The sequence below is a fragment of the Prorops nasuta genome, unplaced genomic scaffold (genome assembly GCF_024137725.1).
Source record: "Prorops nasuta isolate Cenicafe-Biocafe unplaced genomic scaffold, Cenicafe_Pnas_1.2 PNAS00009, whole genome shotgun sequence".
Classification (NCBI taxonomy): Eukaryota; Metazoa; Arthropoda; class Insecta; order Hymenoptera; family Bethylidae; genus Prorops; species Prorops nasuta.
In genome coordinates this window covers 5092778-5118038 of record NW_027116806.1, presented here as the reverse complement: position 1 = coordinate 5118038, position 25261 = coordinate 5092778, and the positions used below count along the sequence as shown (strand labels likewise).

The window sequence follows — 25261 nt, the reverse complement described above, 5'->3', positions numbered from 1 at the left end:
GTTTATGCACTGACTATATAAATCAGTTCTGCAGTTTCGTCTGGTAATAAAAAAAATATATAAATAAAAGGACGATCTTACATTACGATGGAATTGTTTTGCACGTCCTGCACCTGAATTTTTGGCCTTGGAACGTGTCTGGTATCCTCCGCCACTTTTGCAGCGTTCTACAATTGAGAAAAGAAAACTGAAACGTATGTCGAATGAATTTTTACTGTGAGGTATAACGAAACGAATGGCAACGCGGGAAAGGTTCGCAGTAATTTAGAATTGGACGAACGGAGGCTCGATGAAAATAAAGATTGAACGGATTGAGAGATAAAACGTGCAGGATGTTTATTTTTAATGCATTGTCACAGACATAGGGGTAATTATGGTGTTTAACGATTCGTCCTGATGCATGCATTTAATTCAACGACATTTCTGGTCCGGATGGACTATCAATGGCACTCCTTCGGTACCGTCTCGTTCCAGATGGTTTCACTTACGGTCTCATTCATTAGCCATTTGCTCTTTAACTGCGACAGAATTACCACAAGGAGACTCTTCCAAATTATTCTTCCAAGAGATTCCACTCCAGATCAATTTGTTTCTCAATACAATATCCAAAAATCGCTTTATTACACATTCTACGTGCAATCGTGAAATTTGGTACCAAAACCATTAATTATTTGCCTTCAAATATCTCCATAAAGAATAGACGAAATATTTGTCAGCTTCAAATTACTCGATAAACAACGATTTTTGCCATTCGTTTTTATTTGAAATTTAATTACGTCGCTGTAGTTTGTATCTCGCTGAAATTTAACAAAATATTCAGGAGCCTCAAATCACCTGAGAAGTCGTGCAGATTCTTGCCATTCGTTTCTTCAATTCGTTTATCTGGAGCTCCTGCTGGAAGCTGGTATCGGTATTGTCCTGTGGATCCTCTCGTTTGCCGGGGTCAATGGATTCCGCCGAGTATTCGATCTGGACCCAGGGACAAATCGTAGGGGATGATTGGAGAGAGCCCTTGCTAGTTGGTCTGGACATTCGTGGGGAAAGTCTTCGCAGTAAAGAGGCAATTTTCGATCTACCACAAAGTGGGCAAAAATTTATTACGTGAGAAAATTAAATTTGACCAACGCGTTGAAACTTGTCGAAGAAAATCACTGTTTACTAACTTGGTGCTTGGTGTCTGTAGGTGATCGGAAGTGACAGGGGTGCTCCTAGAAAGTTGCTCGGCACTACGAGTCTCTCCAATTTTCCAATGAAGACCATTCGAACCGGAAGTGACCGACCTGCCCATTCGCCAGTCCAAGCTATTGCTTTCGCGAGCTTGCAAGCCTTGAATGGAAATGAGATGTGAAAGAAAAATCAAGAAACTATTGGACTCCATCCAGCATCTATCTAATTTTCTCTATTAAATCCTCCGTATGGTAATAACCATTGGAACTGACTCTATCCCAGAGGAACCTGTTTCATTGGATTCCAAAGACTATCCCTTATCTTCTACTTCCCTCTGGATTCTCACCTTGGCCATTAACGTTCTGGCCATATCTCCAATCTAAGGAATTGCTATTTCTATTGACGCTATAAATGTTATCACAGGATTTGGTGGCAAGGCACGTAGCCTGATGGCGACGTCTCAGCAGTCTTGATACTGGTCCCAAATTTCTGCCAAAGATACGAAAGGAGTCAGTGGTAAATGTTTTGGATTATACATTGACAATTGATATATGAAAGAAAAAGAGAAAACTTACTTTTTAAATCTTTTAGGTTGCTCGATGGGCGGTTTATTTTCGCGAAGGATGGTCGGTTCCGGTTCGGTTTCCGGTTCCGAGCAATAAGTACCGATCCTCACGTGGCTGTAAGCGGCTCGTAATTGGACCCCGTCGAGTGGTCGAAAATTTCCACGCTCGATCGATGACACACGCACGATCTCGATTTTTGGCCTCTGATCCATTTTCTCACCTCGTTATTCGGATAAGCTCACCAGCATTGATTGTCAGTCACCCGCATCTCCATTCTTTCATCCAAAATCGTTCCATGTTCATTCCTTAAAAATCACTCGAATCTATTTTCTTCCATTTTCGACAAGTATATATTTTTTTATTACAGTACTTTTATTTAGTTCAAAGTATAAAACTAATTCTCTGTCTCTTTGTTACTCGGTTGGTTAATTGACAAATGTGTGGTCAATTTATGTTAGCCATGAAAATAATTTCATGGTTTCGGCGAAGGAACTAATAGGACTAATAAAAGTTAGCTCGTGGTATCTACTTGTGGGCTGCATGAGTATTTAAGTGGTTATTCCAGCAGGTAGAGTTTCAGCCGCCTGGTATCAGGCTTCAACTAGACCACTCGTTCAATGCTAGAAACTCGCATTTTGCACGAAAAGTATCCATTTCGCGGTAAGCTGCGAGGAAGCAGCTGCATTCGAGATTATTTCTCCCTTGATGGTCTCTTTTATTAATTAGGATTCTTCCTACAGTATTAATCATCGTCGATTAATTTAATCGAAAATTTGTGTTACATGCAAGAGTACTAATCAGGATTAGACAATTGATTAAATTTTAATGACTAATTAGTCGTTACCCATCGATGATTATTATTCTTGCAAAGCGGGTCATTTCGAGCTTGAAAGGGAATTTGACGATTAGCGAGGATCAAAGAGGAAGCTAGTATAGCGTTAATGAACGACTGAAAAATGTTGCTGGCCGGATAATGGACAATTATGAGTGTAGAAACCGAGGGTCCCGCTCTATTCGCCAGCTAGAGTTCAACCAATTAGCCTGAAATTGCCTCATTGGCCTCTCCTGACCTTCGAATCCAACGTATTCACGCAACTTCCGCGTTCACCATTTTTCATCCTATCTAAAATTATTTCTCCTTTAATCTCTTGTATATATAAGATAATCTTTGCTTACACGATTATCTTTAGTTTTATCCCAAAGAACTCGAGGAATTTAATCGTGAATTCAATTCTTGTCCGTAATTTGTTGATCGTTCTAAAAAGGTCTCTCTATATAATTTTATTACTCAAAATCATTTTACACCATTTGAGAATCTTGCGAGAAATCCTAACGAGCCGTCAGGTTCCCTCCACTTGATCAACTATCCCAGCCAGGGACGAAGTTTTGATTCATGAGTCCACTTTAGTTAAACCACTGCATCGAGCTCCACTTTCGTTCTCCAAACTTCCGGTAATGTTAAAATTCTTTGTCGAGTGGTCGAGGGCTCTCGATAGATTTTGGACGATCGAGGAAATAATGGGAGAGACGAGTCGATTTTTGAGAGATTCCTTCGATTGGTTCGCAGGAACTTCTAAACCGGAAGTGGATGACGCTTCGATACGAGAGTGTATCGAAAAGCGATTTGCGAGAGGATTACACTAGGGCGATAATTTGGAAGGGAGCGTTTTTTGGACGATTCTCAAACCGGAAATGCTGGAAGTGAAAAGAGTTAAAGAGGGGGCGGGGGGTGAGGATGAAAACAAAAGAAGCGAGATGAACTAGGTCGATGATGCGTTTGATTGCAAACGGTGCACAATGCTTTTGAGTATCGTCTCCGGTTCTATTACTCTTCGCAGACTTTGAACGATTCTGTCGATTGTATTTCGAGGACTCCCAAAACGGAAGTGGATGAAATTTTAAAGTGCTGGTCTACTAAAAAACGACTTTACAAAGGGAGCAATTTAAAATGGAGTGTTTTTGAACATTTTTCAGAGCGGAAGGGAGAAAAGAATCGAGTGGAAGATTTGCGAGTCGAGAAACAAAAGAAGAAGAGAGGTAAGCTACGTTGATGACACGTTTGTTTACGAACGATTCATCGAATGCTTTTCGAGTAACGAGGCATATTACTTCATCTCCGGTATATCACTGTCCAGAGTCTCTGGAGAACTTCAAAGATTCTATCGATTGCTTCACGAGCACTTCGAGACCGGAAGAAGTAAATGACGTTTTAATACATCAGGGTACTGAAAGCTAGATTAAAAGAAGGTTTCACGATGGGAACAATTTAGGAGAGATGGTTTTTCGGGAGAGAGCCTCAAACCGGAAGTGAGAAGAATCGAGGAGAGCGTTTGCAAGATGAAAAACAAAAGAAGCGAGGCAGGCTGCGTCGATGACGCGTTTGTCCGCGAACGATTCACCGAATGCAAGAACGCGCATTACTCTTCAGCCGTATCACGCATCGCTGACTTTTTGGAGCAGGGAAGAAAAATAAGTGATTAAAGGCTGTTTTGCCTGTCGGCGTGACGCTTTGCCAGCGCTCCCCCCACCCCTTCACCTCTGAGAATTTCCCATGCCAATCAACCTCTTTATCGATCAATCCACTCAATCGTTTCTCATTTAACAACTTCATCGCGATAATTATCCAATAATTACCATCACCCCTCCCCCTCCCCCTTCCGATCAATAAATTTCCCATCAAAATCTATACGTTTACCGAACGTATGCCAAAGCTCTTCCAACAAACTATTTGCCATTTGCCAAAACTTTGTTGAATAATATTAAATTAATTTCCGCTAAATTTTCGCGAAAGCTTTGGTTGATATATAATAACAGACGCTTCTTACGAGATTAATTTTGAAATACGGTTTAAAACATTTTTAATCGGATAATTTATGGAAAGGATTTTGAAATGTCAGATCTGCATGTACGAAATTAGATCGTTTTCTTTGTTAGGTAGATCAAGCTGGTGAAGTGGTACGAGAAGAATGTAGGCGTGGTAATGCAGCAAGGTCGATAAGTATGTCGAAGAGAGGATCGCGAAGGATTACCGATAGCTATTCTCAAGGTCATCCGAGACCATTCATGATTCATTGCCGCGAAACGCTTTCTTCGTATCTCTGATTTCTCTCGTTTGATCTTTCAGACTCTCCCCTTCCCTCCTATTTCTCGCTTTAAGAAAAATCCAAAAACCATCAGGAGATTACCATCACTCCCATATAATCCAACCTACTATTATTTTTCCATAGATTTTCCTCTCTTCGCGCCCTGAACAAAGTCCATCGCGAAGCAACTTATACTTTGATAATTTAACACGTGGTATCTTGTTTACAATCTTTAATAAAAAATAAATATTGTCCAATTTTCACTTCCAAGCATTCTATTGGAAAAAAACTGTAACGAGATTTCAATCCTTCCTTATATTATCCAACGCAGTCTATCATTTTACCACAAATTTGACTCTTTTCCCATTGCACGAAATTTGTCAGGAAACGTTTCACTTATATACTTTGAGAATAAACACTCGAAGTCTCGTCGAAAAAGTCACAAAGCAGTAAATATTTTTGGAATATCTTAACCGTTGATTATAAGAATCTCATTAACGCGTTAGAACGTAACGAAGGAAAGCACCGAAAGGATGGAATTTGCGGGTTCGAAGCGAGTTGCTTTCCAAGTGGAAAAAGCGCGCTTGTCCGGTGAAAAGCGCGGCAGTGACTACTGACAGTAGAAAAAGACAGTGGAGTAGAAAAGTGCAGGTGGGAGGGGGACAGCGCGACGAGCAATTCCTTCGGCTCGGTTATCGTCAATTCACTTCGCCGATTAGATAATACCTCGCAGCCTACTATTCGTCCAATTCTACGGTTCTTCGGGGCTGCGCAGCAAAACTTTTTTTCACCGAGCATGAAAACACGACGACGACCACGACCACGATGATCGTCCCTCGATCACTGGATCGTCCGTCCGTGGGATCTTGCAGCAGCGGAGTCGTGCTGGGCGTGGAATCAATCACAATCACAATTGCAAATCGCGAGTTGCAAATCGGTGGATCGACGTGAGCCACGGAGCAAAGTGTGGTGAAAGAGAGGGAGGAGGGGGGGGGGGGGGGGGCGGGGGTAGAGATGAGTTCTGTGTTTACCGTGCGAGGAATGTCGCTTCCTATTTGACTCTATATTCCCAACGGGAAATAATATTGATTGATAAATAAATCTAAACAATTGTTATTATACCATTTGTTACGTAATTAATTAATTTATGCAATTTATTAATTTTCCTATATTTATGTTTGCGAGAATACAATAATGTTATAATCTCTGTGTTGCGAGACGTCAATCGATTCTTATGTACGCGAAGGATGGTATGGGATTCAGCCAGTCGTGGGTTGCGCGATAAAAATGTTCGCTTTTCTCTTCCCGATTGACCCTAAGTGGTCGGGACATGATCGTCGTGGGATCTTTCAGGAGTCGCATCGCGGTAGGTGCGATAATTTAATCGCAATTGCAAATCGCTAATCGGTGGATCGACACGAGCCACGGAGAGAGAGAGAGAGAGAGAGAGAGAGAGAGAGAGAGCGGAGTGGGGGAAATAATGTTTCTTTATTTACCGCGCGAGGAATGTCACAACCCACACTCGACTCGATAGAAGCGATGCTTACGGAACAATGTTCCGTGTGTTGACGCGGAAAATCGCCAATCGATTATTATGATGCAAAAAATCAATTCTGGAACAAGCGGAATTGCTAACGTCTTATAACGAACGAAGCGACACGCTGTATAACAAAATAATTATGATATGTATCGTAAAAGGAGGAAATTGTGGCTTGAAAATATTGATTCAACTTAAATGGGAAAAAGAAAAGAAACGGAGTTCTGGGGGAGCAAGCTCGGTATCATGAAGATGCGTGAAAAATTCAAGGATTTTTGGGGTCGGTGACCTTGGGTGAAAAGCTGGTCTATCACGCACGAGGCTTTCCAAACACCAAACTGATATACGGTCTTATCATTCTCCGTATCGTAAACAATGAGAGAGCATGAGAAAGGAATTTTGCTAGTTGTATAATTTTGTACGACAAACCGATGATGAGTATTATTATTTAGAAGAGAAAAAAGGTTTGTCATGTAGGTCGACGTGGATGGTTGTTGATAATGATGGAAAAAGAGGTGTTTATTCTCGCTTGTTTACATTGACTGTACGACGAGAGACAAAGTTAGATTGCAGAGATAAGGCTTGATTTGGCGGAGGATAAGGTCGATAGCTCGAATGTTTGTTGTGAAAATGAGATGTTCGCGTGGAAGAGCAGACAAGGAACGTTAAAAGCGTCTATGCTTAACACTGGTGAGATAAATAATACGTACAAGTCGAGAGTAGCAGTGTGTATATAGCACGCTTGGCGTAATCCCGCAGAGACAGTGACAGAGACTGAGTATACTGTGACGGACAGAGAGAAAGAGAAAGAGGAGAGAAAAGAGATAAAGATGGAAGATGAGAGAGAGAGAGAGAGAGAGCGTTATTCACCATCACCGTCCGCAGGTAAGCAGAGATCATTGTTGGATACTCGCGTTGTCGGTAATCCTCGGGCCCCGATGAGTCCAGCGAGGAAATCTCTTTGGTCCTCTTGCAGGGTCCGTTTCCGGTATGCCTCGCGCCTGCAGATTAATCCTTGATCGGAACCGGAAGTGGGTCCAGCACTGACAGTACTATCAACACTGGACGAAAGAAAAGAAATTCTCCGCGTAAACACCCCCTCCCCTCCCTCCGGATCTTTAAAGGATTCCAACCGAGGGACGCGGTTCACCGTGGTTGGTCCAGCGAGTTTCACCTCCGCCCCTCTTTAACCCTCTCGACCGGAAGTGAGAGAATGGTCGAGGAGAAATTCGCGTGATGGATGTAAACTGGCGCGTCTCGTGCGGAGAAAAGTCTGGTTGTTGTGGAGCGAGAGAGATGGGTGGTGATAATGACCGAGAGGGGTGAGAGGGGGAGGGCCCCGTCCAGCCCCTCTCCTTTACCCCAGGTTCTTCGATCGCGAACACCCGCGGGATGCTGTCGACTACTGCATCGGGATGCGTCGGTCAACATCCACCAACTCCCCTCCACCCCCACCAGACACCTCTCCTTGTGCACTGGAGCCTGCGCTCTCCCACTACTCTTCATCCTACTCCTTCACTGCACGTTTCGCCACTGACTTTTTCTTGCCTTTGTTGCAAACCCGATACTCGATAAAACGCTCCCTGTAAAACAGCCGACCAAGCCTGTCAGTGGTAAAAATGCCAAGCTGACTTCGATATCGCTCTTCAGCATTTCACGGAACCTTATCGATATTAATTCTGCAAATCCGCTCCTACTTCCTTGGCGTGTGGGAAAAGACAATGGAGATCAATCTGCCTGACGCGTCTCTCTGCAACGCTGAAACAATCATCGAAATTTTCTTTTTGGCATTTGAGAAAAGATGCGCTTTCTCGTGAGAAAGAAACACAATTTTAATTCAATCAATATTTATTTAATAATTATTTTAAGATTTATTTGTACACGCCCTCGGCATGCCACATACAATCAATATAATACAGTCCAACGCAGCCAAGGTAGAAGTAAAATACAAAAAATATATATATTCATATATATTATATATAATATATATATATATATATTCTACGTTGAAATTGTTGTTACCACGATGTTATAACGTTGAATATATTATTATGGATATTAGCTAAGAATATGATACAAAGAAGAGTGTTTTACGTACGGTATAGGACATGTAATTCGGATTCAATATTTCTTTCAACAATACCAGGGCTTATCCCGCTTTGTTCGATCTTTCAGTTTTATCAAATAAGGAACGAAATATCCTCAAGGTAACGGTAAGAGGCTTCCAATTCGGAATCACAGATCAACAATTTCTTTTAAAGTTTCTTACAAAAAAAATATTCGCCAGTGAAGACGAGATAACAATTAAGTAAGTAATTAATCAGATTACAATTACATGAATGGACAATTTATTTAAACAATAATGTTATCGCGCGTTCACCATTTTTATTATCTCCCTCGTGCTCTTTCATATTTCGCATCTCCTTCTGCGTTATCACTCGCTTCGCCGAAATGCTGATAAATCATCACAGCATTTGTAATTGCTTGTTTTTATTCACGAACAGTATACATCTTCATGTCTGACTCTCCTCTCTGCTTGTAAACAAAAAGTAATATCCAAAATCAAACAACGACATTCCATGTACAACTCACAATTGATGAATCATAATAAACAATTTTTCGATATAGTCAATCTTTCCTGATGCAATATTTTACCATCGATTAAACTGCTTCATTTAACACCCATGGATCATGTTAAAATAACCAATCTTTGAAAATGGGACCAAAAAACATTGTGTAAAGTCTAACAAGGTTTTAACAGGAGCTGGTCAGAAGGGGGCTTAAAAGAAGTGCATGCCTTTCCAACTGTAAACTGGATTTGATGGAAGGAGCGACCCTCGAGTCGCTCTGAAGTTTCTACAATCGCTACAGTCGTTTAGTCCCTCTTACATACAATCTCTACCACTGTTTACACTAGATTTTTTCCCTGCGAGAGCTGAATTAATCATTTCCCTGGTCGATCTTCCTCAAAGAGTCACACCGAGTTCTCTTTTTACGCAATACAGGAGATGACACTCCCTCTTAGTCCTGTGCAGAGGATCTTCACCAGGCGAATACTCTGAACATATCTTTGGACGGTTGTGATTCATTGACCGTTACTTATGTAGAGAACTATCCCCTCGAAGTAAAGAAGAAAATGTGCCTCTTTGTCCAAGGATGAAGGTGAAAGGAAGGCAAATTTGATTATCACTGATAAAATCCATCGGGCAAAATGCAGAGCAAATGAAACTGAAAATTACGATATTCTTAGCGAGAAGAGACAATTGTCTTTGACAATTATGGTTGAAGAAGTGAATGGAAAAAAAAAAAAAAAAAAAAAAACAATTGATACAATTCTTTCAGGGAAACAGAGTGTATCCTAGCGAGGAAGAAAAGATTCAACTCAACCGGATAGAATAAAATTTATCGAACCATTTCGTCTAGACTGATAAAGTTCATGCAACTTTGATTGATTCAACGATTCGTGGTGTGAATTTATTTAGTCGCACAAGCATGCGTTTAATGGCAGCATTTCGAGGATGACGGGAATAGTTAAATAAAATCCGAAACCTAGCCCAGCAGGGATATAATAATAGTTTACATTAACAGTAGTTAGAATAATAAACGCAAGTCAACTATGAGAAAAAGGAAGAAGAGGAAAACAAATACTCGCTCACACATATATCTTGACTTGTTACCTAAGGTAAGAGAATGCTAGAATGCAAATAGATACTTCATTTTATCTGTTTGTTGTCTAACGCTTACAGGACTTTGCGTTTGAACCACCTTGGAATAAACACAACTACTATAATATAATATAATATTCTTAAAATAGTTAGGTCTCTCTTTTTCTCGTTCCAACTCTCACGCACACTTTCCATTTCGGTACATTATTCGTATTAAGTTAATACTCTCGTTTTGAAATTTTACAATAATCCCGAGTATGGTATATTCTTTGTTCTCGCTTCGCTTTTCCATTCACGCGGATTCTCTCACTCTTTTAACATTGGCATTCTCATGCTTTCACGCTTTTTATCATTATCAAAAGCCCAGGATGGTCCCCATTCGACGCGGAAGGAGCCTCTCGCGTGATACCGCTGTGGTCGACCATCCTGTGCATAGTTAACATTGTCTCTCTCTCTCTCTCTCTCTCTCTCTCTCACTCTTATTTCCTCCCCTGACCTTCTTCCATGAGGAATTTCTTTTCTACATATTTTTTTTTATAAAATACATTAGTTTACAAACAACGTATGGATTAAGTATCGACGCTCCAGCCAAGTCTCCTTTCGATTCAGGCTCGACGAAGGCTCGATGAGCAAACTGAACAGCATAAATGAGCTGCGTGGGAAATTGGACTCTCACAGATTTATCTATTTATATATGTATATACTATATGGCCTATTAACGATGACTCGGTACCATAAAAAGTATCATTGATAAACACGGAGAGCAAAATAAGAAGGAAAATTCCGGAATCGCGGAGCATTTTCTTTCAACGGAAGCGTCGACCGTATCAGAATATAATAAGACTATTTTATAGTGCTACATACATATTTACAAACTCTCTAGAACAAACCTAGAGTCTTCACTTCGAAATCCACCTGCTATCTGAAATTTGCGGAATACCGGAAGTTCTCTAGAAAGCATTCTGGAACACAGTTTGGCCTTCGGTTAGTTGGCGAGACCTTGAGAAGAGCATACATCCTGCAACCTTGAACTTGCACATTGAAGCTAAGCGTTTCGCGAAGCTCCGCAAATTTCAGATTTATCTACAGTCAGGCAAGAATATATTAACGAATAATCCCCCCTCGTACACGAGTCGCTGAAGAGCCTGCACGATTTTGCTTGAATTAAACTCGAAGGATGCGAACATGAAGAAGGCGTCAAGAATCGTAAATTGGAAACTCTCTAAATTCGTTTTAGTTTAATGATAGAGGGGACATAATGATTCCCCATTTGTTTTTTGGCTTTTATCTTATAATGGAAAAAACTTATTACCGCCTAACTTTTAATAATTAGCAGTAAGAGTGTGTTCGGTTATGAAGCACATCGATGCTCACGTTAACTCAACTAGCTGGCTTAGCTAATGCCCAAATTTTTGTATCTAACACTGGCGGCTATACCATAGAACTCTCTAGTTAACAGTTAGAAACTCGGCTCCAAGGACCTCCGATGGCTAACGGCCGAACATGAACTAGAGTAAAACTGCTAATGAGATTTTTATTCCCCTACGACTAGTTTTGTCGAAACTTTTCTTTCATCCCTTTACCCTGATCATATTAAAATAGATTTCTTTTACCTTCCGTTCACGTTCGTCACAGCGCTCAATAGGAAAGCAGACGGGGTCTTATCGGGCTCTTTAAATCAATAATTGAAAATAATAAGCGAGATATTACAACATGAAAATTCTCTCCGATCACAATCTCTCGCGGGGAGACTTTAATCTTTTCGCGCTCCTACGTGCCTCTAGAAAATTCAATAAGATTAATCCTCAGCCGTTCACGCACGATAAGATGGACCTGGGCTGAGTTTAATTCAACGGATCTGGTTACCTCAGGATAACTTTTTCCATGAGCATCGACAATCGGCCCTCAGAATGATTCGACGGAAGTAACGATTTCAAGAGTTCTCTGATCAAGGACTCTGTCATTCCCGGAGACGAGCGTTCGGCCAGCTCAAACGCATTTTTCAGCTCGTCCATGACTCCGGTCGACTTGTTGATGCTGGTGCCTTCACCGTTATTGTCCCTTGGCGAATATTGGTGCTTCCGTTGAAGCTCGGACAGCAAAGGTAGTACCACGCCGGAAAGAGCGATGCTTCGTGGATGTTTGAGGTCCTGGGAACTTCTCGGTCTCTGCTTCTCCTCGCTGCTTCTGTGATCAACCATGGGTACAACTGGTACGTCTGGTTTGCTATTCCTCTTCTCCCTCTCTCTTTCCCTATCCCTGACTTCGCGGTTTCTCTCCCTGTCCCTCTCGTCCCTCTCCCTGCTATCTCGCATGTCCTTCGACTCTCTCAACGTGGACTCTCGACTCGAGTCCCAGAACTCTCTCTCCTCGCGTTTCTCTCTCGTGTCCGCTGGTGGTGGGGGAGCTGCTTCGTGCGGACGAGACTGTCGAATCGAACAATTCCATCAGTATTTCGTGCACCGTTAAAAGTTGCAACGTTATTTCAATATTTATCAGTCGAACCCCTATCGATCCTCCAGTCGATGGCTCGAGAAAGATTGGCTGATGGTGTGACTTACCGGTGTATGCTTGCCCTGGACGTCTCTCGAGGAGTCCCGCGACTCGCTTCTAAAGTGATTGGTCAGGGACTCCTTGGGAGGCGAGCGCGAAGCTCCGTTCGCGTGAGGCTTCTGCTGATTGTGATTGGAGGACCTATGATTGGACGTGTGTGTCAAGGTCAGCGAGGTTGGTTGCTCGTCCAGCGGCAACATGGGGACCACCGAACCTTTGACTCCGTGGGGACCCTTCACTGTCATGATCCACGGCTCGTCCATGTCGCTGTCTTGCTTGGATTCCTCCCTACAAATGAAAACTCGCACACAGTCAACCCTGTCCCGCTCGGTCCCACTTGGTCCCGCTTGGTCCCGCTTGGTACCACTCGGTCCCACTCCTCTTCACTGCGACGTTCGCGCGCGGTACTTACGAGTCTGAATTCTCGCTCTCCGTCTCGGATTCCTCGCTTCGCTGGGACTTCCACTTCTTGTACCTGTCTATCAGGTCGATCAGGTACGAGTTCTTCTTCGCCTTTCTGATGAACTGGAATTTCAGCAACTCCTTCGCAGTTGGCCTCTGCAAGCATCCAGTTGTGTAAAATAAATCAAACCTGTCCTCGCTGCGCTTATAATAATTCTTGCAATATTCCAATTGCAAAATTGAAAGCAGAGATCTCGCAGTTATTAAACTCCAGACTCGGCGTTACATACGTTTTCCGGATCCTTGTTCAGGCAAGCCTCTACGAATTCTTTGAACTGTTTCGTGTAACTCCCGGTCAGCTGGGGAGGATTGTTCTTAGGGATCAGAAAGAGAACCCTCATTGGATGCAGTTCGCTGTTCGGAGGTTCCCCTTTCGCCAGTTCGATCGCTGTGATGCCCAAGGACCAAATGTCTGCCTAAAATTGCACAAAGGTGAATTAGGACTCTCGATAATTTTTCTTCCAAACAACAATATTCCACTCCGTATACAATTCGATGGAAATTTTGATGAAAAAGAAAATAAAAAGTATACCTTGGAGTCGTAGGCTGACTGTTTGATGACTTCCGGTGCCATCCAGAATGGAGTTCCAACAAAGGTGTTCCTTTTACTCGTCGTATTGGTTAATTGACCTGCCACACCGAAATCTGCCAGCTTCACGTCGCCCATCTCGCTGAGCAAGACATTCGCAGCTGCAAAAAGATTGCAAATGAATAAATAATCCCCTCGCTCCGAGCGCTCCTTTAAAATAATGGCAGGCACGCGCAGCAGTGTTTGTGTTGTTGTTACAAGGAGGAGTATATAAAAATAGCAAAGAGCTTTGTGGTATGGAAATAAGCAGGACTTACCTTTTATATCACGATGGAGCTTTCGCTCGCTGTGGAGATAATCCAAGCCTTTGAGAACTTCTCGCAGAATCACTGCTATGTGCATTTCCTCGAAGCTTCCGGCCTTCATCAAGTCCAGGGCCGAGCCGCCACCCAAGTATTCCATGATGATCCATAATTTGGTGCCCTGCAGGAAAACAATGTCTTTATTAATAACATTTCTCTGTTGAGAATTTCCTTTCGGCTCAAAGCTTGCTTTCTCTCTCTCTCTCTCTCTCTCTCTTGAACCAAAGGAAGGAGGATTATTAATATAGCAGATTGTTTGATTAAACCCCGGGGGTGGGAGGAGGCGAACGCAACGAATTACCGCGAAGCTCGTAAATTCTTGGAAAGTATAGCGTGCAGTTGCACCATGCTATTTTTCTCTCAGGACTTTGTCCGGGAATTTATTAAAAGCGCTTTTTCCTGGACATAAATCGCCAGTGTCCCGAAGGGTCAGCGCGACGGCGGCGGCGGTGGCGGCGGCGATGGCGGAAAACAGCGAGCGCGTGGGCTAGAAAAGCAGGTAGGATGGCAAATTGACCGGGTTCGGAGGATAATTATAACCGACATCGATGGGCAATCGCCGTTCTCCAGAGTCTATGCGCCTCGTCCCCGATAAACTTGGCCATTTATCGAGAGCATCGATGAGTTATCACGCGTTAATAACGGACGAATGAGCTTTTCATCCACGGATCACCGACCTCCGTCGCTTCACCTGTCCTTGACTCTCACGACTCTCACCCCTCCCACCCTCCCTCTCTCACCACTTGCACTACTGTACTTCCTAGAAAACAAAGCTCTTGGAAATTTTTCCAACCGATCCAAACTTTCCCCACCATTTTTCCACTAAAATCTTCACAACCCACAATCTCATTGAACAAGTTTTCCGTCATTTTGTGTTATAATTATACTATATATATATATATATATATTATATTGCAGAATAAGGGTTGAAGAATGTTTTCCTAAATTTCGCAATGTTTTTAATATATTCAGCTTGTGCAAGTAACCTTGTTAAAGCGAAAATTGGTGGTTATTTAATATAATAGTGCATTGGCTAACGAGTTTGCAGAACATATTACAAATGATTATTTAATTATTCTAATTAAACGTATGTAATATATTATTTCACAGGCTGAAAAGACGAGTTTTTGTAACTTTTGCAAATTTTTCAAAACATTCTGTTTTGTGTGTAAGCTTGTTTAGGGTTAAAATGGCGGTTATTTAATGTAGGCGTGCATCGACTAACGCGTTAATAGAACACGTTACGAATGATTATTTAATGGAACAGGTTCATAAGACATTCCGTTGAAATATGGTATTGTTACGCGTTGGAGAAAAAGTTATTACTGGCAGCTATTAGAAGGAGGTACTGAAACGTGTTATTAGAAGCTATTGGGATATACGGTAATGGGACGTGGTAATGGAATATGATATTTATGAAAGAATTAATGCAACCTCCACGCATCCGGATTGAGAAACTGCAGGGAGTGTCTTGGGGGATTCGAGTGATTGCTCACAATCAGCAAAGGACTGCCTACGTTCAAGCATGCATCATCACTCGGAAAAGGAGAAAAAAGACTCTAATTACGCATACCCTCTATTGTATCTAGCCAATCGTTGAAATGTCCCATCTGTCCAGGAAACGAGTGGGCTCGTCCCATACAAATACCCCCCCCCCCTCCTCCCTCTATTATGCGGAACAATTTTTCAAAATGCACTGAAAAATCTGGCCTTTTCAATCGAACAGAAAGCAGTCGGTGAAATTGCTCGGACAACAAGTGTATTTCTATCTCGCACGAATTTCTTTCGCTCTTATTATACATAGACAGTTTTCGAAAGTGCAGCAGGCAACAATTTTAGTATTTCAAAATTTACGGAGAAACAAGTCGATATAAGATTAAACGTTTCTTTGCTCGGAAAACAAGTGGTATTTTTTTATACAAATTTCTCTTTTTTACCGCGCTCTCGACACAGCTGTTGGAAATGCGCTAGCGTGAAATTTCGCGCTTGAAAATTTGCACAAATTATCACACATTGGTTCGGAAAACGAATGCAACCGGTCCCAATGTCCCTAAACTTTACTGCACAGTTTCGCGAAAATCCACTGGCGATGAAATATTCCTACCGTGTTCGTTCGGGAAACGAGTTTTTTTCCACGCGAATGGGACATTTGAAAATGTAGAAAAATTCCTTTATCATTATACTCGCGGGAAGGGAATTCTTATCCAAGGATCGATGGAGATTTAGAGGGAAAAGAAGAATTGAGACGTTCTCGCAGGGTTGCAGGACGACGATTATTGGCTTTTCTTTTTCCAAATAAACGGAGACAAATGGGATTTCGGGCTGGAGAGTCTAGTAGAACGAGCGTTCCATTTTCACGCGAGAGTTAAACGACGCTCCAGCGACTTTTTTGCGCCGTTAAAGTATCGACATTACGGGAATCGATATAGATATATATATATGCTCCTATAGGAGAGACACTTGGATATATCGTTGCTCCCGAAGCCTCTTTTTTTTCACAGCCGATGACAAGCTTTATCGTCCTCAGCCAGTTCGCAACTCGAATCGATAAATTTCTTGATCGTTGAACAAAATAAATTCGAGCAAACAGAAATATTCTACGGTATAAAAATATCCACCGATTAATTTGCGAAGCATCTAAAAATAGATCCACTCGAAAGAGACGTTTGGAGAACGTTGCGAGGGATAAGAGAGACCTGTAGGAGGGGGGGGGGGGGGAGGGATTTCCAGGAAAAATCCAGCAAGTTTTACGCCATCCTTGACTCGGCGCATGGCGCGCAGCAGCGTCGTGGGTGTTCCATGGCAATCGCACGGGCTTTTCTACGAGTTTGCGTTATTCGCATTTTCTTTTCTTCATTATCCTCGCATCGCGGTGGTCCGCGAGGCTAAACCTACGCACACGGACACCGCAGGCTTCATTTTGGTCAAGCGTATCCTTTGTAAAATTGCGCTCGCGCGCATTAAAACGTCATTTCCCTGCCAGAACACGGAACAACAGCGTGTAGACGAGAGAGCGAGACTGCTTGTTACTTGAGTAAAAAATTAACAGCTTTGTAAAAATATTTAAGAAATTTATCGTGCGGAGTATAAACGTGGACGTAAACCTTTGGAACAACGTACTCTCTAACGTTTTCTGTCTATTTAGTTGCGTCGTTAACGCTCGTCCACTAATTCCCAAAGCAGCTGGTGATTTTTGATCCGTGTAACAATTACTTTTAAGCTATCCACTATCTTCACTATGGAGAAGAGAGCGAAGAAAATTTAATTTCAGATTGAAATAAACCGAGGAGAGTTACTCTGATTATTTTATGGAACACCTTGGACTGGCACTGGACAATTTTTTTACAACTTGAAAAATCCGAGGTTCGGTAGAATTTTTGTAATCCCCTGTTTTATTTGTTGCCACTTGTAATCCGATTAGGAGGGTGATTTCTCGCGACTGACGGAGATCTTTGATCAAAGTAAACGCGTCTGCCATGGAATTATTGTGTATGTTAATGGAAGAAAAAAAAAATAAATAAATAAAATAGTTTATGAATTCTAAATTTTAACTTTCGATTGAAATACACTGATCTGTGATCGAGGAGGGGGGAGCAAATGATATTTATTATCGCGTTATTTGGTATGCCGGTGTTTGTAATCGGATTAGATCGCGGTGAGACTCGTGTGTGATTGGCGAGAGACGTTCGATCGAACGGCCGGTGTGTATCGATAAATGGGAATGAGCGTCGTCAAACTCCGCCCGATAACTGTTGTTGCTCGACTCGTCAGTCTTAATAACAGTTCCTAAGCCAGGAAGCTGCGAGAGATTCCTCGCGGTATCTCATATGCCCAGTGCAGGTTCCTCCAACCTCGAGTGGAACTTTCAACGACAAAAAAATAATCCTTCGCCAGATTCTAAGCTCATAATTATTGTAATTAACCATTTTTATTGCACGTTACGTAATTTTTCTCTAGTTGGAACGTTTTAAAAACACGACGAAGCATATAATTGTGATTTTTAGGGAACCAACAAGAATTTTTGATCCTGATTTAAATCTCTGTATGATAATATTTTATCTTATCGAAGTCATCTCGTTCTTTTGCAATTCCAACGATGATAATTTCAGAGCAAAAGTGGATCATGAAAATTTGGAACAAATGGGGAATGGATATAGTTTTCATATTGAAACAAGAGTAAATGCGTTAATTATGGTACGAGAGGAGCTAGAGTACAGCGTTCGGCAAGAGAGTCGAGTGGAGTCGAGTCGAGCCGAGTCGGATGGTGGAAGATAAACGGAAGTGCGGCTATGGCGCAGTTAGGTCGGAAGTGAGGCTTAACCAAGCGTTAAGGCCTTCCTGCTCTTTGACGGATCACAAATAATGGCAGCTGTCGTTCGGTTCAATCTCCTCCATCGTGTAAAATCTCACATCCATTACACTTTAAATCAAATTTAATTATATCTCAAACCAGTCAAATATTTCCGAAAATTGAAATCTTTTTACGAGTTTGGAACAAGAGTCAGAAAAATGGAACCTCGAATGATCTGTTGAACTTATGAAAAGGCAAATTATTGACATTTTGAGAGTCCCCGAGGGGAAAAGAGAGAAAGAGAGAGAAATGGTCCCGCTACTGACCTTGAGATAGGATCCGTAGTACTTGGTGACGTAAGGACTGTCGCACTGCGACAGGACCATGATCTCCTGCTGGATGTCCTCGATCTCATCTTCAGCTTCCTCGAGATCGATGATTTTAATGGCAACCACTTGCTGGGTCCTATTGTCGATTCCTTTGAAAACCTCGCCGAAACTGCCCTTCCCGATTCGCTCCTGTTTCGTAAATATCAGCTCGGGGTCCACCTTCTGAAACAGCACAAACGGGAGAAATAAGGTTAATTCTTCTCCGAAGGAGCAAGTAAGAAGCGAGAAGGAGAGAAGGACGCTCGCCAGTGGGAATTTATCTCGGAAGAGGAATTCCAAGTTGACCGCTGCTGCGGGAACTCGTGGAGAGTTTAGCGCGCCTTGAGGAGAGGCTCGTAGATTCCTGGCCGGGTAAGGTTAGGTGACACGTGGGACTTTCATCCTTTCAGCGTGTCCTTGACGGATTAATAAATGCAATTATGCGAGAGCCAGCGAGCAATGCGGCTCTCCTTGACTCTTTTCCACTGGATGACACGAGTGACGTCACGAGCCACACCGCGATCACCCAAAGAAAAACGAAAAGCGAGGAACGAGTTCAAAATCCTCCTCCAGCTGGATCCCCCCCCACGTTCCTTGTACCGAAATTCCGCACACAGCGCGCAACCTTCCTCTTTCATCGTAATTGCGATAAAACGATAAGAATTTAAGAGGCTCGTCTCGCTATACAAGTTCATAAAAGCATATATTGCGTTTTCAACATTTATTCATCAACGAAATAATATTGGCGAGGGAGAGGAAGAAGACTGAGAATATTATGATTAAGGATTTGATCAGCCGTATTATAAAATGGATTATAATAGCTGCAGCGAGTACTTGGAAGTTGGCTCGATAAATCTTTGATGAGTTTTGAGCGAGGAGCAAAGCATTCCGAGCGACTGTTTCATATTTATGTCGTTGAATAATGTCACGGAGATATTTCAGTGTCCCTGACCGTGTCCCGAGGGATGTACTATCGTTTAACCCAAGCAAAGCGTTTGTATACACATGCACGCTCGTTACTGCCTGTTGCTCTCCCGGAGCGATTGCCTCTATTGCAACTCGATACGTCTCCGAATACATAAATAAGTAAACACGAACGAGCTGCTGCTCTTTCGCCAAATACCAGTACCAGCATTCGGTCGCTGACTTACTCGAGTAGTACCAGAGCCGCCTGTCTCTTCCACGAAATCCCAGACTACCGAATGTAAATAAACAAGTTTATGAATTTTTCAAGGAATCCCCTTCTCAATTTAAATCTTCGAGATTATGCTTTATTTCCTTCCTTCTTCTTTTCTATCAACCATTTTAGTCCTGTATAGAGAGATGATGTTTGTTTCGGTGTATGTGTTTTATTTACACTCGAATGATTCGGACAAATGTGTATATTTGGTAATAACTGTAAGAGCAGTTTGAGGCATAAATAAAGGTTGCTTTTTTTCGAGATATTTATTTATTTTTGGCTCAAACTACGAATTTTTATTGCGTAAAATAATGTGAAATTAATAGAGAAGATTAGAGAGAGAGAGAGAGAGAGAGAGAGAGAGAGAGTGGAATGACCGAATGTTCTCACGATGATTTCTAAATAGAGTAAATGGTAAGAGAGGTTCACTGGTTGAAAATCGAGAGGTATACAATTGGAATAGTTGCTTCATCCTCAACTGCTTTTTCGTCAAATTCTATTCCGGGAAATTGATTCGTCGACCTTTTGGTTAAGTTTGCTTCGTACCACCAGCAGCCACGCTGTTGTGTATACTACAAGCGCAGTTAGGTGAATTAAATGTCGACCGAGAGGAATCAATTTACCAGAGTGTATCTATATACACTCCGAGTCGAATTTGCTCCGCGAAACTTGCTCGCGGAGCGAGAATGCGCCACGATCGAAGCCGTAAACAAATTAATTTCCCAAGAAATTCTCGTCAACGCAAAATATACTGGACGACGAAGACTATTATATGCGTTGGTTGTTTCCCTCTCGTTATTTTACGCGGCAAGACGGAATCACCGAATGCTTTCACGGCGATTTCCAGGGAGTCGTTAATAAGGGACTTCCGTTGGTGGAAAATGGGAAGGAAGACAGTTGGAAAATCAGGTTTGCCGCTAGAGAGCCGCTCGGTTTACGAAATTACGGAAAGTTTGCAGATGCAAGATTCGTGTCATCTAGCGGATTCAAATGTCTCGTTGTGAGAAAGGGGAGGGGGGGGGGGGGGGGGAGAGAGTGAGAGAAGAGGGCTCCTCTTATTCGTGTTCACTCAAGTGCACGTGTGTCGGCACTTGGGACACCAAAGCGCAACTTGCCACTTGCTAATTATAATCTGTGTCGCGAGTTTTACTCGTCCCCGGAAAAGAAGCCTCTTCTGCGCATCAGGAAAAACTCTCGTGCCTTCGTCTCAAAAATTCAGAAATATTATATCGAGACTGAATCTCTTGGACGATAACTATATCGTGTACCACAAATGGTCCTTTGAATATTATTCCGAATCTCTTCGTGATTGTCCGAGCAATTTGAATGAAATAACGATAAATTCACCTTTGCGATTGAAAATTATCTATATACAATTCGAACAGAGTCCTCGAGCGTAAAGGGAGAAACGTGGGCAGAGGTGAAATGTTAATTTTTAGGCGATTCTTGAGAGTGCGAGGTGACTCATCTCTCTTAATTTGTTATTTATCTTTCGTTGGATGGCAAAACGTCACGAAGCCCTTTTTACGCGATTTTGCAAATATTCTCGAGTGCCGAGAGGTTCGTGCTCGAGTTTCTTCCGTTTGTCAGCATGTTGACTGTGTTAATTGACTCGTAGCCCCGGGATCCAAGCGCAATCATCATTCTGCTCGCTCGTCCCTCTCTCTCTCTCTCTCTCTCTCTCACGCGTTCTCCAGCATATTCTGGCAAACGCGTTTTCTAAGCGCTATGTCCACACCCCGTGATTGCGCTAATCTTTTTACGCACACTCCCATCGTCGCAAATCTGCAATTTCTTTCCTTTTTTCGCCTTTAATCGTCAAACGTTCATCGTGAAAATAATCACCTCTCTGATTTTTTTGCATGAGAAGAATGTACGAATATGCAACGAGTGAGAAAATTGCTATAAATTCTGGATCAGAAGGGAATATTATTTACTCGCAAGAGTGAGAGAGAGAGAGAGAGAGAGAGAGAGAGAGAGAAGGAACTGAGCGTCCTTGGCAAAGTTTTCAAGTTGCATCGAAGGGGCGTTTTGCGGTGGCCCGGTCCAGCTGCAGCAAGGAAATACCGGTGTAACAGGATCCACGAGGACCGTAAGAGCTGCTGCTGCCGAGGCCTTTACCCATCCCCCCCCCTCTCTCTCTCTCTCTCTCGATGTTTTTCCCCTGAGCAATTCTATAGGATCTCCGAGGCCAGTGCAAGGTCGACTCTCACCGAATTGCTCAATCCGCCAGAAACCTCGCAGTTCGCACAATTTACTTCCTTCCAATTCCACTTTGATTCCCAATCCCCCATTTTTTTCTTCCTCTTCTCCATCTCTTTGACACCAGAACCTTAAGTCCATTGCTAAATCTCCAAGTCCCTCGACGATATTCTCGCTCCACTCGGATTCTTCCACTCCATTCGTTCCCAACTTCATATATATATATATATGAATTTTGCATGAAACTGGAGGATTTCCTCGGCTCGCAAACTTTTGCACGTTTTTATGAAATAACGATAACTAATTGGTGCTTTAGAGTCAATATTGAAGAAAAATGCTTGATTTTGTAACATTGAGAGACGATCGTTGATAAATATTCTCGATCGTGTTTCTTAAGGGGATCCATTGCGCGTCGAGAAGGTACTTCGAAATTATCTTCTACAATGTTAAAAATTTGAATATATTCATTGGGACCAAATTGGCTCGTATTGATCTGCTTAAATAACGTCAAGGCTTATTTTCTGGATTAAAAAAAAATTTTTTTGTTAAATCGTATATTAACACATTTCAAGCGGGGCGGGTATTAGTACCCGTTTCACGGACTGGTACTCATACCCAGTTACTTAATGAATTTAAACATATTTAAAATGAAATAAATAGAAAGCAATTATTTGGTATATAAGATAAGACTATATACTTTGTTGCCTACTTAAAAGTTTTAAATGAAAACTTTTTTTAAATACTTAAAACCTCTTTTGCCCGCTACACATCCTATAGTCACGGCTGTTAGGCTAGCTACCCGCTCAAAATGTGTTAATAATAATATTTTATTTCCCATCAATAATTTCGAAAAAAGGGAGCTTTTACGACGCTGCGCCAAACTTCAACGAGAAATTTAAGACCAAGAAGAAGCAAATATTCCCATAAATGTAGAAGATTTTTTGGAAATACTATTGTAGCGCAACCAGGAAAAATGTGCAAATTTGCCATTGTTGCGCTACAATAGTATTTCCAAAAAATCTTCTACATTTATGGGAATATTTGCTTCTTCTTGGTCTTAAATTACTCGTTCAAGTTTGGCGCAGCGTCGTAAAGGCTCCCTTTCTCGAAATTATTGATGGGAAATAAAATATTATTATTAATATCCGATTTAACAAAAATTTTCTTTTTAAATCCAAAAAATAAGCCTTTACGTTAATTAAGCAGTTCAATACGAGGCAATTTGGTCCCTGCTATGAATATATTCAAAGTTTTAAATATGTAGAAGATAATTTGGAAGTACTTTCTCGACGCGCAATGGATCCCCTTAAGGATTTCTGTGAGAACACCGGGTATACACTTGGTGACATTCCTACGCGGATGGTTTGGTGTCTCATAAGGTATTCAACGACGCGCTTTTCTACATACCTGAGGGGCATACGTCTTTCTCTCTCCCACCTCCTAAAAGAATCGCGAGAAGCGAGAGAGTCTCCCCTTCCGCTGGATTCTCACCCATACCGTTATATAGCTCGACGCACGCGGTAGCCTATTAAATCGCGCCCGTCCAGTGAAATCTGTACCGATGGCACGCAGTATATACGCGCCTACGAACCATCTTTAAATTCATTCACCCTCGATTTTCCCCAAGAAAAATCAACGCTAACCTCGCTTAGCCAAACCTTGAAAATTCCTTTTTATCGAGCGCGCGAAGGCTCTTCTTCGAGTTTCAGCTCGGAAGCATATACGCGTAAAACATAAACACCTTGAGCGAATACCCTAAAGGATTCGAAAGACTTTGACTTTTTAAAAATTCCAGCAAACACGTATGAAAAAATTGAATTTATTTGGTATGGTTGATCGAGAAGGTTCGTTCTCAGTCCGCATCCGGACCAAGTCGAATCTCGCCGACCGGAAGAATCATCGTGGATCGGAGAACGTCGAGAGGGCGCGCGAGGAAAAACTCACCGAGGGGGTGGTGCTCCTGTAAGTCCTGGAATGCGGAAGCGCCGAGTTGGAGGAGGGCAAAGAGTTGGAGGAGGTGGGGGTGGTGGATGCAGAAGAGGTGGAGGAGGAGTTGTTGAGATTTGGTCGTTGACTCTCGCGCCTGGAAGGTGGCGGTGGGGGTGGAGGGTGAGAGAGAGGCCTGCCATTTCTCTGAGGGGGTGCCGGATACTGTCCCCAGGACTGTCTCGGCGGCATGTAGCCCACGTAGCCACCGGAAATGAACTGCGCCGAGCCATTGAGGTGTGGCGGCGCCATTACAGCCGTCTGCTGTCCTTGCCCGTTTCGCATCTTCATCCTCCTTCCCTCGCCTTTCCCAGCTTTTTTGTATATCTCTGGCAGCAACCCCAATTTCGCAGCCCCTTATCTCACCTCTCCAGACCCTCCGACCGTTCCTCAAGGTTCATCCTTGAAATCTCAAGGTCAACGGGCGCGCACGCGCGCGCGCGCGCTCGCTCGAGAGTTCACCCAACGCGCTTCCTCGACCAACTCCACACACACACTGGAGGGGTTGCGGCCACTTCCGGTGATGGCGAGGATGACGTCCTGCGGTCTCCAGCGACGATGAATCACTGCGGTGGATGAAAAACTCTTTAACGTGCAACGGCAAAGTTCTTTTGCGCCGCTTCGATTAATTCCTCGTACATGGCTGATCGTCGTGGCGCGGCGCGAGATCGATAAAGCAACGATAAGAAGAGTCACTGGCGCTTCTCGTCATTGATAACCATTGAAAGTTTCATTACAGGCCGAGCGATAACATCGCGAGAGAGATTCTCCCCTTATCTTCTTATCGAGATCCGCCGGGCAATCTTCGCTTTCGCGAATATACATCATCGAGCCACCGAGGAATTCTGCACCATTATTGTTCGACGATGATCACACGGATGATCGGGAGAAAATTTTAAATCGTCCGAATTTCGTCCCGTTGTACAGTCCAGTGGAACAACTCGCGTTTGCATCGGCCAAAATTCTCCGCTCGATCGACATTGACGTCACGCGAGAATATTCGTCCGTTCGTAATTCAGTCGCACACGAGTTTATTGTTGCCGGGTCGGAGCATCAACAACCGTGGAGGAATCCCTGCGCGCGCGCGCGCGCGCGCGCGAGGCGAGATACAGTTAGCGCGAGAGACTCGTTTCCATATGTACGTATGTACGTAGTAGTACGAGCGGAGCGACCTCTGCTCGCGGCTGCGTCGAGTCGCCGCGATAAAAAAACGCTATAAAAGTCGACAACGTCGAATACGAGCGATAAATTCTAGCCCTGCGTCCTGCGGCGAGCGAGCGAGGTTTGGAAAGGTTGCTTCTACGCCAGAG

General features: G+C 42.8%; 2 protein-coding genes across 10 annotated transcripts in view; both read right to left on the bottom strand.

Annotated features, from left to right (window-relative positions):
• Positions 1-7756, bottom strand: part of LOC136776515 (uncharacterized) — a 28965-nt gene extending 21209 nt beyond the window's left edge. The window contains exons 1-7 of one of the 5 annotated variants that reach the window (XM_066732093.1): positions 7224-7756; positions 7064-7136; positions 1743-2038; positions 1514-1656; positions 1164-1326; positions 835-1072; positions 82-167 (exon numbers count right to left, since the gene is read on the bottom strand). In XM_066732093.1, coding sequence (XP_066588190.1) covers positions 82-167; positions 835-1072; positions 1164-1326; positions 1514-1656; positions 1743-1945 — 833 coding nt within the window. In that variant the 5' untranslated portion in view covers positions 1946-2038; positions 7064-7136; positions 7224-7756. Of the gene's footprint in view, positions 1-81; positions 168-834; positions 1073-1163; positions 1327-1513; positions 1657-1742; positions 2039-4944; positions 5084-5160; positions 5466-5542; positions 5600-7063; positions 7137-7223 lie in introns of those variants that run through there. The other 4 variants (XM_066732092.1, XM_066732096.1, XM_066732094.1 and 1 more) reach the window with 4 other exon arrangements.
• Positions 7757-9652: 1896 nt separating this feature from the next.
• Positions 9653-25261, bottom strand: part of GckIII (Germinal centre kinase III) — a 50066-nt gene continuing 34457 nt past the window's right edge. For 2 of the 5 annotated variants that reach the window (XM_066731666.1, XM_066731665.1), the window contains exons 2-9: positions 23910-24517; positions 18542-18766; positions 13880-14045; positions 13566-13723; positions 13264-13449; positions 12984-13129; positions 12580-12859; positions 9653-12444 (exon numbers count right to left, since the gene is read on the bottom strand). In XM_066731666.1, the coding sequence (XP_066587763.1) occupies positions 11881-12444; positions 12580-12859; positions 12984-13129; positions 13264-13449; positions 13566-13723; positions 13880-14045; positions 18542-18766; positions 23910-24242 (2058 nt within the window). In that variant the 5' untranslated portion in view covers positions 24243-24517 and the 3' untranslated portion in view covers positions 9653-11880. Of the gene's footprint in view, positions 12445-12579; positions 12860-12983; positions 13130-13263; positions 13450-13565; positions 13724-13879; positions 14046-18541; positions 18767-23909; positions 25250-25261 lie in introns of those variants that run through there. The other 3 variants (XM_066731669.1, XM_066731668.1, XM_066731664.1) reach the window with 2 other exon arrangements.